At 59.2% G+C, this 12,147-nt stretch overlaps 1 protein-coding gene across 4 annotated transcripts; it reads left to right on the top strand.

Annotated features, from left to right (window-relative positions):
• The first annotated feature begins 719 nt into the window (after positions 1–719).
• Positions 720–11,501, top strand: RPS6KA4 (ribosomal protein S6 kinase A4). 4 transcript variants are annotated; one of them, XM_045183498.3, is made up of 17 exons: positions 720–871; positions 975–1,046; positions 1,723–1,941; positions 2,032–2,147; positions 2,650–2,757; positions 2,967–3,047; positions 3,130–3,233; positions 3,325–3,475; positions 5,725–5,889; positions 7,933–8,061; positions 8,241–8,374; positions 8,485–8,578; positions 8,987–9,160; positions 9,237–9,431; positions 9,808–9,946; positions 10,137–10,300; positions 10,586–11,501. In XM_045183498.3, exons 1-17 carry the CDS (start codon positions 817–819, stop codon positions 10,778–10,780), a joined length of 2,295 nt encoding a protein of 764 aa, XP_045039433.2. In that variant the 5' UTR covers positions 720–816; the 3' UTR covers positions 10,781–11,501. The 4 variants fall into 4 exon arrangements, with proteins under 4 accessions (XP_045039433.2, XP_045039432.2, XP_053780916.1 ...); XM_045183497.3 differs by having other exon boundaries at positions 9,787–9,946; XM_045183499.3 differs by having other exon boundaries at positions 736–871; positions 975–1,000; positions 9,787–9,946.
• The last annotated feature ends 646 nt before the right edge of the window (positions 11,502–12,147 follow it).

Here is a 12,147-nt window from a genome sequence, read left to right as displayed (position 1 = left end):
CAGGGCTTTGGTCAGCAGGGCAACTGAGCTCCTAGACGCCCCCCCCCCACCTGTCTAACAGGCTCTTTCCCATGGGAGAGGGTCCCAGTTGGGCTGTGTGGCTTCCGGAACCCAAACACCCTCTTAGGCTGCCTAGCACCAAGAGCTATGGGCCACCTTGAGTGACGGGCTGGACGGCCTCGTGTTGGCAGCCACTGGACAAGGACAGTGGTGTGGCCGCAGGCTGCTAATCTGTCAAGGGGACTTTAAAGCCCTCCCCTACTTGCAGCCTTCAAGGAGTGATCAAAAAAAAGCTGGTGGGCACTGAGTTTTACGAAACCCCTCACTTTCACTGGTGGCTAAGAATAAGGTGCTGGGCTGCGCTTAGGGATGGCACCCTGGGTGGGCAGGCTCTAGAGCACCTGTGTGGGCCCCTCTGGGGGCACAGGCTCCATGTCTCAGCGCCACGGGCTTCAGCAGGCATCCCAGGGGCAGACGCCTGGCTTGAGAGTGACTGCCCAGCTGGGGCTGGAGGTTGTCCACGGACCCCAGGCATGGTTCCCAAGGGGTGTTCCAAAGCCTTCGGAAGTGTCCTGCGGTCCGCCCCGTGCACCCGCGTGCGACCGCCCATCCCTGCCCGCCCACTCGCAGCCGCGCTGTCACGTTCCAGCGCCTGACTCAGGCCGCGCAGGGCGGGGAGCCGGGGGAGCTGGGAGGCGGTGCCGGCGCCCGACTCGACCCGGAGGCGGCACCAGGAAGCGCCCGCCCCGGCCGTAGCCGCCATGTAACCGGCGCCGTCCGGAGCCAAGCAGCGCGGGCCCCAGCGACCAGCCCGTCATGGGGGACGAGGAAGAGGACGAGGGCTGCTCGGTGGAGCTGCAGATCACTGAAGGTGGGGCAGGGGCAGCCGGAGACTGCAGGGAGGGGTGACGGCAGCCCGGGCCGCAGGGAGGGGTCATGCACTGGCTGGGCTCATTTGCCCCCTGTGCCCACAGCCAACCTGACCGGGCATGAGGAGAAGGTGAGCGTGGAGAACTTCGAGCTGCTCAAGGTGCTGGGCACGGGAGGTGAGGACCCCCACCCACCGGGCACATGTCCCACGCACCGTGCCCTGGGCCTCCTGCCGGCACACCCGCTTGGTTCTGGGCCAGGCGACAGGCAATGCCCCCCACCCTTTCCTGGCACAGCCTGCCTTGACAGCCCCACCCGCCCTGGAGGGTTTGCATGCCCACTCTCAGGGCTGCTTCTCCCCGCAAGGGCCTCCCGGGTTTGTCAGCACCCTTGGGGGCTTGCAGCCCTCCCAGGCGGTTTGCACAGCTCCTGTCCTCGCTCTGATATGACAGCCCTCTCCCCCGCTCTGCAAACTCCGAGCTCAGGTTTGCACATCCCTCCCCTGTCCGCATGCACCTCTGCCTCCCTTCCTTGGATTTGCATCCAGTCTGTCTGATCTTCCACAGGTTCGCAGGTACCCCGCCCCCACCTCACACTGCAGGCCTCATGGAGTTGCATGGCCCCCCAGCCTGGTTTGCACACCCCCTCCCTGGTTTTGCTGAGCGCCCTCTTGGTGCTACGCATGCACACCATTCCTTCGAAGGCTCTGCCAACTTTTTGCACACCTTCCTCTCACCCCAGCTCCTTTCTCCCATTTGCACAGCCTCCTGGGTTGGCGTCACGCCCACACCCACCAGTCTGCACCTCCCTCCTGCTCACGGCCTACTCTGTGCCCACTCCTTGCTTCCACAGCCTACGGGAAAGTGTTCCTGGTGCGGAAGGCGGGCGGGCACGACTCGGGGAAGCTGTATGCCATGAAGGTGCTACGCAAGGCAGCGCTGGTGCAGCGAGCCAAGACGCGGGAGCACACGCGCACCGAGCGCTCGGTGCTGGAGCTGGTGCGCCAGGCGCCCTTCCTGGTCACGCTGCACTACGCTTTCCAGACCGATGCCAAGCTGCACCTCATCCTGGGTAAGGGCAGGCACCCGCCAAGCTTGGGGGCCAGGAGGCCACTGGGGCCACCCATGGGGGATGCTTCCCAACCTCCACTCTGCCTCCCAGACTATGTGAATGGTGGCGAGATGTTCACCCACCTCTACCAGCGCCAGCACTTCAAGGAGGCCGAGGTGCGCGTGTATGCAGGCGAGATCGTGCTGGCTCTCGAACACCTGCACCAGGTGGGTGAGGACCTGGCTGCATGCCCGTTGCCATGGGCGCTGGGTCTGGGCCTTCTTCAGGGTCTCTCTCCCTGGGTTTCCTGGGGGTAATGGGGACCGCAGCTGCTTCCCCAGGCCTCCTGGGAGGAAGGCCTCAGCACTGGCCGGTGGGGTCTCCTTCCCTGGTGCCTCCTTCAAGGAGCCTTGCTCTCGGGGAGCTCGGGGTTGCCTCCTGGGGCCATGTTCACAGAACTTCCTCAAACCGAGAACTTGTGCCTTGGCTTCCAAAGCCTTTTTGAAATGGGGCTCTTCACACGGGCTTTCCTCTCTCTGGGACCTTGGGGTCTGCTCCCCGGGGAGTCCACCTTCCTTGCTTTTGCCTTGTAAATGGCCTTTCCTATCCAGTGGCTCAGCCCGCTCCGGGCCCACTCCTGCACTGGAGACCCCCTTGTCCTGAGCAGTGACGCCGGGAGCTGAGGGTGTTGGGGCAGGGGTCCTCAGAGCCCCCTCTTGCTCCTGCCAGCTGGGCATCATCTACCGAGACCTGAAGCTGGAGAACGTGCTGCTCGACTCTGAGGGCCACATCGTCCTCACGGACTTCGGGCTCAGCAAGGAGTTCCTGACAGAGGAGGTGAGTGAGGGCGACCTCGGCATTCTGAGCCCCCCGCCAGTCATCTTCTTTCTGTCTCCTCCTCCTCCTCCAAGCCTGGCTCTGTGTGTTTCTCGGGGTGCAGAGGTAAATAGCCGCAGGCCCTGCCTTCACGAAGTTCCCATAGTGAATCCTCCTTGGAGCCTTGGGAGCCGCTCGGTGACCAAAATCGGTCTTCTTGCTCCCCGCAGAAAGAGCGGACCTTCTCCTTCTGTGGCACGATTGAGTACATGGCCCCCGAAATCATCCGCAGCAAGTCGGGCCATGGCAAGGTGGGTGGGCAGGGGAGTCGGGGGTGGTGGCGGGGTGGGGCCCAGGTGACTGTAGGCCTTCACCTCGGCTTGGCCCTGGCAGGCTGTGGACTGGTGGAGCCTGGGCATCCTGATCTTTGAGCTGCTGACGGGGGCTTCGCCCTTCACACTGGAGGGCGAGAGGAACACGCAGGCAGAGGTGTCCCGGTGAGTGGGGCTGGATGCGGAGGGCAGCTGAGGTGGCTGGGCAGGGCTGTGGGGGGGCTCGCTGCCCCTGACGCCCCCCAAATCCTCCCAGACGGATCCTGAAGTGCTCCCCTCCCTTCCCCCCTCGGATCGGGCCCGTGGCGCAGGACCTGCTGCAGCGGCTACTTTGCAAGGACCCCAAGAAGCGGCTCGGTGCGGGGCCTCAGGGGGCGCAGGAAGTCAAGAACCACCCCTTCTTCCAGGTGAGGCCTCTGAGCTGCCCCCCACATCTCTCTGCACATGCCTGGTCTAGGCTGCTGCTCTGGAAGGATGCTCTGAGACTGGCTGATTTCACTTGATTTAGAAAAACCCCAGATCAAGAAAGCAGGCCTATCTTCTCATCCATCGCTAGTGAAACTCGTAAGACGTGTTTCTGGGGGGAAAATTCTAGGTTCATCGACTGCCTGGACTGCCAGGGACTTGAGAATGGATTCATCAGTCTTTTCGTTGGACAGGTTCAGAGAAGGGAGGTGACCCACCCAAGATTGTACAGTAAATGCGTAGAGCTGGGCACCGACCCCAGGTTTCCCCTCAGCCCAGGTCAGTACTAAGAGCCACGCTTACCCTCTCAGCAGCCACCCAGACGTGTTGCTCTCTGTCCCTGTGCGGTCTGTGTGCCTGTAATTCAGGTGGACGGCCAGCCGGCCACGCAGGGTTTGTTGACTTGCGAAGAGCGTACACAGGGCAGAGTGCAGTGCGGAGTCACTTTTTCTCCTTGTGAGCCTCTCTGGCCCGGGCGCTGTGCACGGCCCATGTCATTGCCTCGCAGGGTCCTCTAACAGCAGACACCCGCTGTGTGCCGGCCCTTGGCTTGCAGTATTTCATGTGACCCTCAGAGCCACCCCCGTCATCCCCATCTTTACAGATGAGGAAACTGAGGTTCAGGGAGGTGGCCCCAAACCACCCAGTGTGGAAGTGGTGGAGCGCAGATTCAACCCTCCATCTGGGTGACTCAAAGGCCCATGCCCTTCACTGCTACGTCCTGGTTACACGCGGGCATCGGATTTGCCACTTGTCTGACCTTGTGACAAAGGCACCCATTTGCCGTGGGCCAGGCACGCTGTGACCCTATGGCGAGTGTCATCTCCCTGAGTCTCCCCTGCAAGTACCTGCCTAGAAGGGCCCTTGGACACGCTTTCTCAGACAGAATCTGAATCTGTGGTGAAGATGTCACTTTGTGGGGGAAGTGGCTGAGCAGTGTCAGTTTCCTTCCGTGAATTCCTCCACCCCCCCTTGGGTGCATGCTGGGCCCTGAGTGCTGGCTGTGGGTTGACCAGCAGTCCTACCTAAGAGGCCCCAAGGTCTTCGAGGCTTGATGCGCAGAAGGGGCGTTTTCTCTGTGTTCTCCCTTCTCTCAAGACCGCCTCTCTGGCGATGCTGAGGCCCCTGGTGGCAGAACTGGGGCCTTCAAGTCTAGGTCAGGCTTCTTGGCTTCAAGTGACAAAAAAATGTGACTCACAATGGTGATATCCATGGAATAGTTTGACTGCTAACAGGTATTGGAATGAATGGTGGTCTAAACAAGATAGAGGGTTACTTATTTATTTACTTTCTTACATAAAAGAAATCTAGAGGTTGGCAGCCTAGGGCTGCTGTGGTATCTTCAGCTTCTTCTTTTTTTAAAAATGTGCCTCCATTTTGAGCATGGAGCCACCATCTCCAGGGTTGCCTCATGGTTCAAGATGACTGCTGGAGCACTTGCCATCCAGGCTAATATCCAGGGGAAGAAGGAGGGGAGGGGCCAAAAGGACACTTGCCAACTGTTTACCTTCCTCTTGAGGATCTTTACCTTGATTCCTATCTCACAATATTTGCTTGCAAGTTATTGGTCATCCCTAACTATAAGGAACTTTGTAAAACATTGTCTTAGTTTGCACATTAGTTCCTGGAATAAAATTGGGGATGTAGAACTAAGACAGAGAAAATGAATGTTGGACAGGCAACGAACAGGCTCTGCCACACTAGCTTAAACATAAAAGGGTGTGTTTTAGCTTCCATAAGAGAAAAGTTGAAGGAAAAGTGGTCTGACTTCAGGCAAGGCTGCATCCAGGTGCTGAACCTCTGTCATTAGGAATCTCTTTCTTTGTCTCTTGGTCCTGCTTTTCTGCACAGGGACTTCATCACTAGACCCTGAGGTTGTCCCCAGCAATTCCAGGCACACATCCTATAAGATTTAAGTATAATAGGGGGAATATATTTGCTTGTTTTGCAAGCTAATTCTATTAAAAGTCCCAGAATGACTCAGTGTGGTGGAGGGTGATTCTTCAAGGGAAATGGGGTTTGGGCTCTTGGAAGGAGGGATATAGAAGCTGGGGAGGCAAGATGAACACCTCCCTCCCGAATGCCAGATACACTCTTATCTCACTGAGGAGCTGCTCAGTGAGGGCGGCTTGAGTGGAGAGGGGTTTCCACTTCCTGCCCTTTGACCCCCAGTTTCGTTTCTTTTTTCCAGGGTCTAGATTGGTCTGCTCTGGCTGCAAGGAAGATTCCAGCTCCATTCCGACCCCAGATCCGTTCAGAGCTGGATGTGAGCAACTTTGCAGAAGAGTTTACTCGACTGGAGCCTGTCTACTCACCTGCAGGCAGCCCCCCATCTGGAGACTCTCGCATCTTCCAGGTGAGTGAGAGTTCATGGAGCCCCCGATGTGGGGGAGCCAGCCTCAGGCCTGGCTGACCCTTGGGCACTGTGTAGGCCATGCACCCTGTGTAGTCATGGAGACCACCCTGGCAGGGCTCGGCTTTGAGCTTCATGGTTTATCCTTAAATCCTACACTAATGTCCCTTCTACTCCATCATATCTCCTTATTGTTGTGTAAAAATATTGTTTTAAATCATTCACTTGCTTAAGGAGATACCTAGGAAGAGGTGCCGTGTTTATACTGTGGCTTCGTGGGCCCGGTGGCACACCATATCACATTCGGGGGGTACAGGGCCCCTCCCTCCAATTTTAGAAGTGCAGGCCTGTTAGACAAGGCTAACCTCCTTTGCTCAGCGTCTCAGGCCCTCCGTGGTGGTCCTTGCTCTGAGTCCTAGCCTCCGTGCTCACTCTTGTCCCACATGGTGGTTTAGCAGCAACAGAGTGCTCAGAGGTTGCACAACATACTTCTGTACCTCTGCACACCAGTTCCCTCCACCTGGCGTGTCCCCCCACTGTTGCTCGCCCAGCAAGCTCCCAGTATACTTTCTAGCCTCGCTGTCCAGGACTGCCCCTGTGGGAAGTCTTCCCCACCCCTGGGGCCCTGGGCTGCACCTTCCCAGCACGCCAGCCCTCTGCACACAGCACCTTCTTCGGAGCAGCTGGTCAGCTTGTGTCCCGACAGCTCCCCTGAGACTGCCTCCTCTGGTCGGAAGCACCTGGAGGGCAGGAACCGTGTTTAATTTGTGTCCCTAGGCCCAGTGTGGGGGCTGGGTCTGTAGGACACGGTCTATAATTATTAAATAAAAATAGGCCAATATCAAGTATGAATGGGTCAGTCTGCCTCTGTGAAGCTCTCACAAGTGACAGCTCTGTGCCTGAATGTTGCTCGATCCGTTGTCTCACAGGTCTGAGAAAGTTCTTTCTTGTGAATGAATGGTGACTCTCATTCACTCATTCATTTCATGACTCAGAAATACGTGTTGAGTGCCTACAATGTGCTGGGCACAGACCTGGGCACTGAGGATGTATCAGTGAACCTAACAGGCAAAAATCCCACCTGCATGGAGCTTGCCTGCAGACGCACGGTGAAGCTGCATTTTTAGGAGAATACACACTGTTTAAATTACCTTTGTGAATCCCTTGAAGCGCAGGACATGGATCCTTTGGAAAGGCAGAGTATTAACTCTGGTTTCTGTTACTTTTCTTCAGTAGCCCCCTTGTAGAGGAGGCCAAAGTTTGATTTGCAAGGAAGGAATAAAGATTTTTGTTGTTCTCAGTAGGCACATTTGCATTTTCATCAGTTAAGCAGGTGTGATGCCAGGTCACAGTCCTTTCATGCATTTGCCTGCCATTTTCTGGGCCACTTTATTGTGCCAGGCAGTGCCCTTGGCATTTGGGGGGTGTTACTGTGATGAGAAAGGTGGGGTCATAGGCTGGTGAGAGACAGATGTGACCCCAAGTGATCATAGAACAAGCTGTGTGTACCAGGTCCTGTGTGTACCAGGTCCTGGGTGTACCAGGTCCTGTGTGTACCAGGTCCTGGGTGTACCAGGTCCTGGGTGTACCAGGTCCTGGGTGTACCAGGTCCTGTGTGTACCAGGTCCTGGGTGTACCAGGTCCTGTGTGTACCAGGTCCTGGGTGTACCAGGTCCTGGGTGTACCAGGTCCTGTGTGTACCAGGTCCTGTGTGTACCAGGTCCTGGGTGTACCAGGTCCTGTGTGTACCAGGTCCTGGGTGTACCAGGTCCTGTGTGTACCAGGTCCTGGGTGTACCAGGTCCTGTGTGTACCAGGTCCTGTGTGTACCAGGTCCTGGGTGTACCAGGTCCTGTGTGTACCAGGTCCTGGGTGTACCAGGTCCTGGATGTACCAGGGTGCAGAAGCAGCAGGTCCCACTGACCCCGAGTCCGGGGTCTGCCCTCTGCCTGCCCTCCTCCCCACCAGGTCTGACCCTTCCAGGGATCCACCTGCACCTCTAGCCCCCGTGCCTGCCCACCCCTTACCCACCTCCCTCCCCAACCAGGGATACTCCTTTGTTGCACCGTCCATCTTGTTTGACCACAATAACGCTGTGATGACCGATGTGCTGGAAGCACCTGGTGCTGGAGACCGGCCAGGCAGGGCCTCGGTGGCTAGGAGCGCCATGATGCAGGTGGGTTGGGCCAGGGTGGGGAGAAGTTGACTTGGGAGTGCAGGGCCAGGGATTCCTGAAGGGGCTGTACCAGGTGCCCTCGTATGACCTTGGTGGAATCTGGAACCTCTCAGAGATGGGGTGAGGTCTGGCGCCCAGACTCCCAGGTAGGACCTCTGACACGCCCTCTTTACCCCCAGGACTCGCCCTTCTTCCAGCAGTATGAGTTGGACCTGCGGGAGCCTGCGCTGGGCCAGGGCAGCTTCTCCGTGTGTCGACGTTGCCGCCAGCGCCAGGGCGGGCAGGAGTTCGCGGTCAAGATCCTTAGCCGCAGGTGGGCCAGATTGGGGTGCATGGGCCCTGGGTGGCTGGGCCTGGAGAAGCAGGGTCTGGGAGAGCAGGGCTGGAGGTCTTCCATTTTGACACCTTTTGCCCTGCTCCCAGGCTGGAGGCGAACACTCAGCGCGAAGTGGCAGCCCTGCGGCTGTGCCAGTCGCATCCCAACGTCGTGAAGCTGCACGAGGTTCATCAGGACCAGGTAGGTGATGCCTTTCTGGGCAATAGTGCACCGCAGGGATGCAGGAGCCGCGGAGGCGGGGTGGGAGGGGCTGGAAGGCGGCAGGGGGCGGGGTCTGAGGGAGTCGTGGGAGGGGCCTGAAGGGACCTGGGAGGTCAAGGTGATGGGATTTGAGGAGAGTAAGGCTGGAGGACCGGAAGGCGGATCTGAGGACGGCCACAGGAAACGGAATTTGAGGAGGGCGTGGAGGGTTGTAGGATTTGAGGTGACCAAAGGGACGGGGACCTGGAAGGCAGTAGGGGTGGTTCTTGTGGGTTGTCTTGAGGTCGGGGCTCTCACCCTTCTGAGACCTGACTCTAGGGGCGGGGCTTGTCGGTGCCTGTGGGGCGGGGCCTGGCTTGTGATGGTGACCAGTCCCGCTTCCCACAGCTGCACACGTACCTGGTACTGGAGCTGTTGCAGGGTGGGGAGCTGTTGGAGCACATCCGCAAGAAGCGGCACTTCAGTGAGTCGGAAGCGAGCCAGATCCTGCGAAGCCTTGTGTCCGCCGTGAGCTTCATGCACGAGGAGGCGGGCGTGGTGCACCGCGACCTCAAGCCGGAGGTGGGCGCAGGGCCCCGGTGGCAGGGGAGTGCTGCTGCGCGCAAGGCCAGTCTCTGATGGCCGTCTGCCCTTACAGAATATCCTATATGCCGATGACACGCCGGGAGCCCCGGTGAAGATCATCGATTTCGGGTTCGCGCGGCTACGCCCGCAAAGCCCCGCGGAGCCCATGCAGACACCCTGCTTCACGTTGCAGTACGCGGCCCCCGAGCTGCTGGCGCAGCAGGGCTACGACGAGTCCTGCGATCTCTGGAGCCTGGGCGTCATTCTGGTATGGAATGGGGTCCCCAAGGAGGGTTCAGGGTCGCCTGAGCCTGAGGTCAGAGGTCTTCCTGATGAGGGGCAACAGGGGCACCGGAGGCAGGGGTCAAGTTGGTGGGCATAGCAGGGTTTGGTATGAGGCTGGCGTCAGAGGTTGTAATACGGAGGCAGGGTCTCTCTGATGCTGGGGTCAGGGCGTCCGAGTATTCTGGGTTGGAGGTCAGGGTCATGGCCAATGGGCCTCAGGAGTTACTGAGGCTGGAGAGCAGAGGGTGAATAGTCCTGGGGGTGGGCTGAGAAGTCAGCCTCCTGGCCTCCTTGGGCCCACAGCTTGGGCCGGTCTCACTTTTCCCCCCATCCCCCAGTACATGATGCTGTCGGGACAGGTTCCCTTCCAGGGAGCCTCGGGCCAAGGCGGGCAGAGCCAGGCGGCCGAGATCATGTGCAAGATCCGCGAGGGGCGCTTCTCCCTTGATGGGGAAGCCTGGCAGAACGTGTCTGAGGAAGCCAAGGAGCTTGTCCGAGGTGGGGAGCCGGAGTCACAGATCCTGTTTGGGGAGCGGGAGGCCACGGGGTCGTGTTGGGATAGGGATCGTCACTGGGCCCGGTGTCCTGGTGAGGATGCTGGTCCGGGAGCCGTGCAGGGCTGTTAGGGTCTCTCTGGGGGCAGCCTCCGCGCACGGCCTGCCCCAATACTGCCCCGCCCCACTTCCAGGGCTCCTGACTGTGGACCCGGCGAAGAGGCTGAAGCTCGAGGGGCTGCGGGACAGCTCGTGGCTGCAGGACGGCAGCGCGCGCTCCTCGCCCCCGCTCCGGACACCGGACGTGCTGGAGTCCTCCGGACTGGCTGTGCGCTCTGGGCTCAACGCCACCTTCATGGTGAGGGGCGGGGCCTGTGGGGGGGTGTGGGGTGTGGATAGAGCCTGGAGAAGCCGGGTCTCCCCGAGGCGAAGTCCTCAAAGCTCAGGAAGGTGAGGTGAGCCGAGGCCCGGTCTCTGGCGGGTTGGGGGCTTGACCTTTCAGAATGCTGGGGGCCGGAGGCCAAGGACCTGTTGGCCTTGACCTAGTGACATGGGGGGAGGGTCCAGGATGGGAGCCAAAGCTAGGATCTAGAAGTCGAGGCCGGGCGGGTGTTGGGGGTACTCACGCTCTATTTTCTGCCAGGCGTTCAACCGGGGCAAACGCGAAGGCTTCTTCCTAAAGAGTGTGGAGAACGCGCCGCTGGCCAAGCGGCGGAAACAGAAGCTGCGTAGCGCAGCCACCTCCCGCCTTGTCTCCCCTGTGCCCGCTGCCCCCGGCAAGGCCCCAGGCTCCAAGGGAGCCCCCCGCCGAGCCAACGGTCCCCTGCCCTCCTCCTAGCACCCCTCCCCCACTGTTACCCCCCTTCCCTCTAGGGGCTGTGACCTGGCTTCCAGCATCATCCCTCCGCCCCATCCCCAGGGATTGCCCTTCCCTCCCCACCCCGCACTCCCAGACAGAGCAGAAGTATTTTTATAAGCAGAGAATTTTTTATGTCTTACTAGATAGAGTTAGAGATGCAGGGAGGGGGGGCCTGCCGCGGAGTGGGCTGTGGGGGCCCCTTGCTAGGACTGCCTCTACTGGCGGAAGGCGCTTCTCCAGGGGGCTCCGCCAGCAGGGAAGGGCTCCTCCCCGTTTCTAAGCACTGAGTTGCCACAGGGAGAAACTGGGACCTCTCCCCTGTCCTCCCCTGAGGCTCTGCTCTTGGGAAGGGGCACCCCTCAAGCCGTCACTTTATGGATTGTCTGTGCAATTACATCCACCAAAGACCTGTGTTGGGGGGGCGGTGTTCAGGGAGAGGCCCTAAGGGACCCTCTGAAGCATTATTGCCTCACTTTATGTCACCTGCTTCTTCCCTATTGGGGCTAAGGAAGGAGGTAGGTGACCCCCTAAAAGGGGAGGCCCCCTTATTACCCACCTCTCCCCTTTGGCTCTGCTGCACCTTGGGGGTTGGAGCTGGGCCTCGGGGGGCTGGGCTAGGCAGCCACAGTCACCACCTCGGTCATCTGGGGGGCTGTGCCTTCGACGTTAAAATAAAAATCCACCCAGTGCTGTCTGTGGCGTGTGTGTGTATCAGTCAGTGGGTGTGGGGGGCTGAGGCCTTGGGGGGTCAGACAGACAGCCAGTGGGGCCTGGGACCCACCCTTCTTGGTAAGAGGGGACCGTCTTTGGCTTTTGGTGCGAGCAGCGTGGGGGGGGGGGTGGCAATCACCTTGGGTGTGTGTCTGGACAGTTCTGCTGTGTATCATTTATAATTCTCTCGGTTACAAGTTAGAGAAAACCCAGCCTAAACTGGCTTCAGCAGAACAGGAATTTTAGGCTCTTGTAATTACATAGCTTCAGGCAAAGCCTGATCCAGGTGCAAAAATGATCAAGACTAAGCTTCCCAGGCAGCTTTTTATTCTGTTTTCTGGGTGGTGTTGCCATTTGGAGGACTCTTCTTTTGGCCGTAAGACGGGTGTCAAGTGCTCCGGGGGCCAGGGGATAGATTGTTTAAAACTTTGTTTCTGCCCTGGCTGGTGTGGCTCAGTGGATTGAGCACTGGCTTGTGGACCGAAGGGTCGCTGGTTCGATGCCCTGTCAGGTCACGTGCCTGGGTTGCGGGCCAGGCCCCCAGTTGGGGACATGCGGAGGCAGCCAGTTGGTGTTTCTCTCCCACAGTGATGTTTGATTCTCTCCTTCTCTGCCTCCACCCCTTCCCCTCGCTC

Source organism: Desmodus rotundus, chromosome 5, assembly GCF_022682495.2.
Source record: "Desmodus rotundus isolate HL8 chromosome 5, HLdesRot8A.1, whole genome shotgun sequence".
NCBI lineage: Eukaryota > Metazoa > Chordata > Mammalia > Chiroptera > Phyllostomidae > Desmodus > Desmodus rotundus.
This window is presented reverse-complemented; position numbering and strand designations above follow the sequence as displayed.

Coding starts and splice junctions, on each gene's coding strand:
- RPS6KA4 (XM_045183497.3), top strand. CDS start 817: ATGGGGGACGAGGAAGAGGACGAGGGCTGCTCGGTGGAGCTGCAGATC. Junction 5,890..7,932: donor GAGACTCTCGCATCTTCCAG/GTGAGTGAGAGT, acceptor CTCCCCAACCAG/GGATACTCCTTTGTTGCACC. Junction 8,062..8,240: donor CTAGGAGCGCCATGATGCAG/GTGGGTTGGGCC, acceptor CTTTACCCCCAG/GACTCGCCCTTCTTCCAGCA.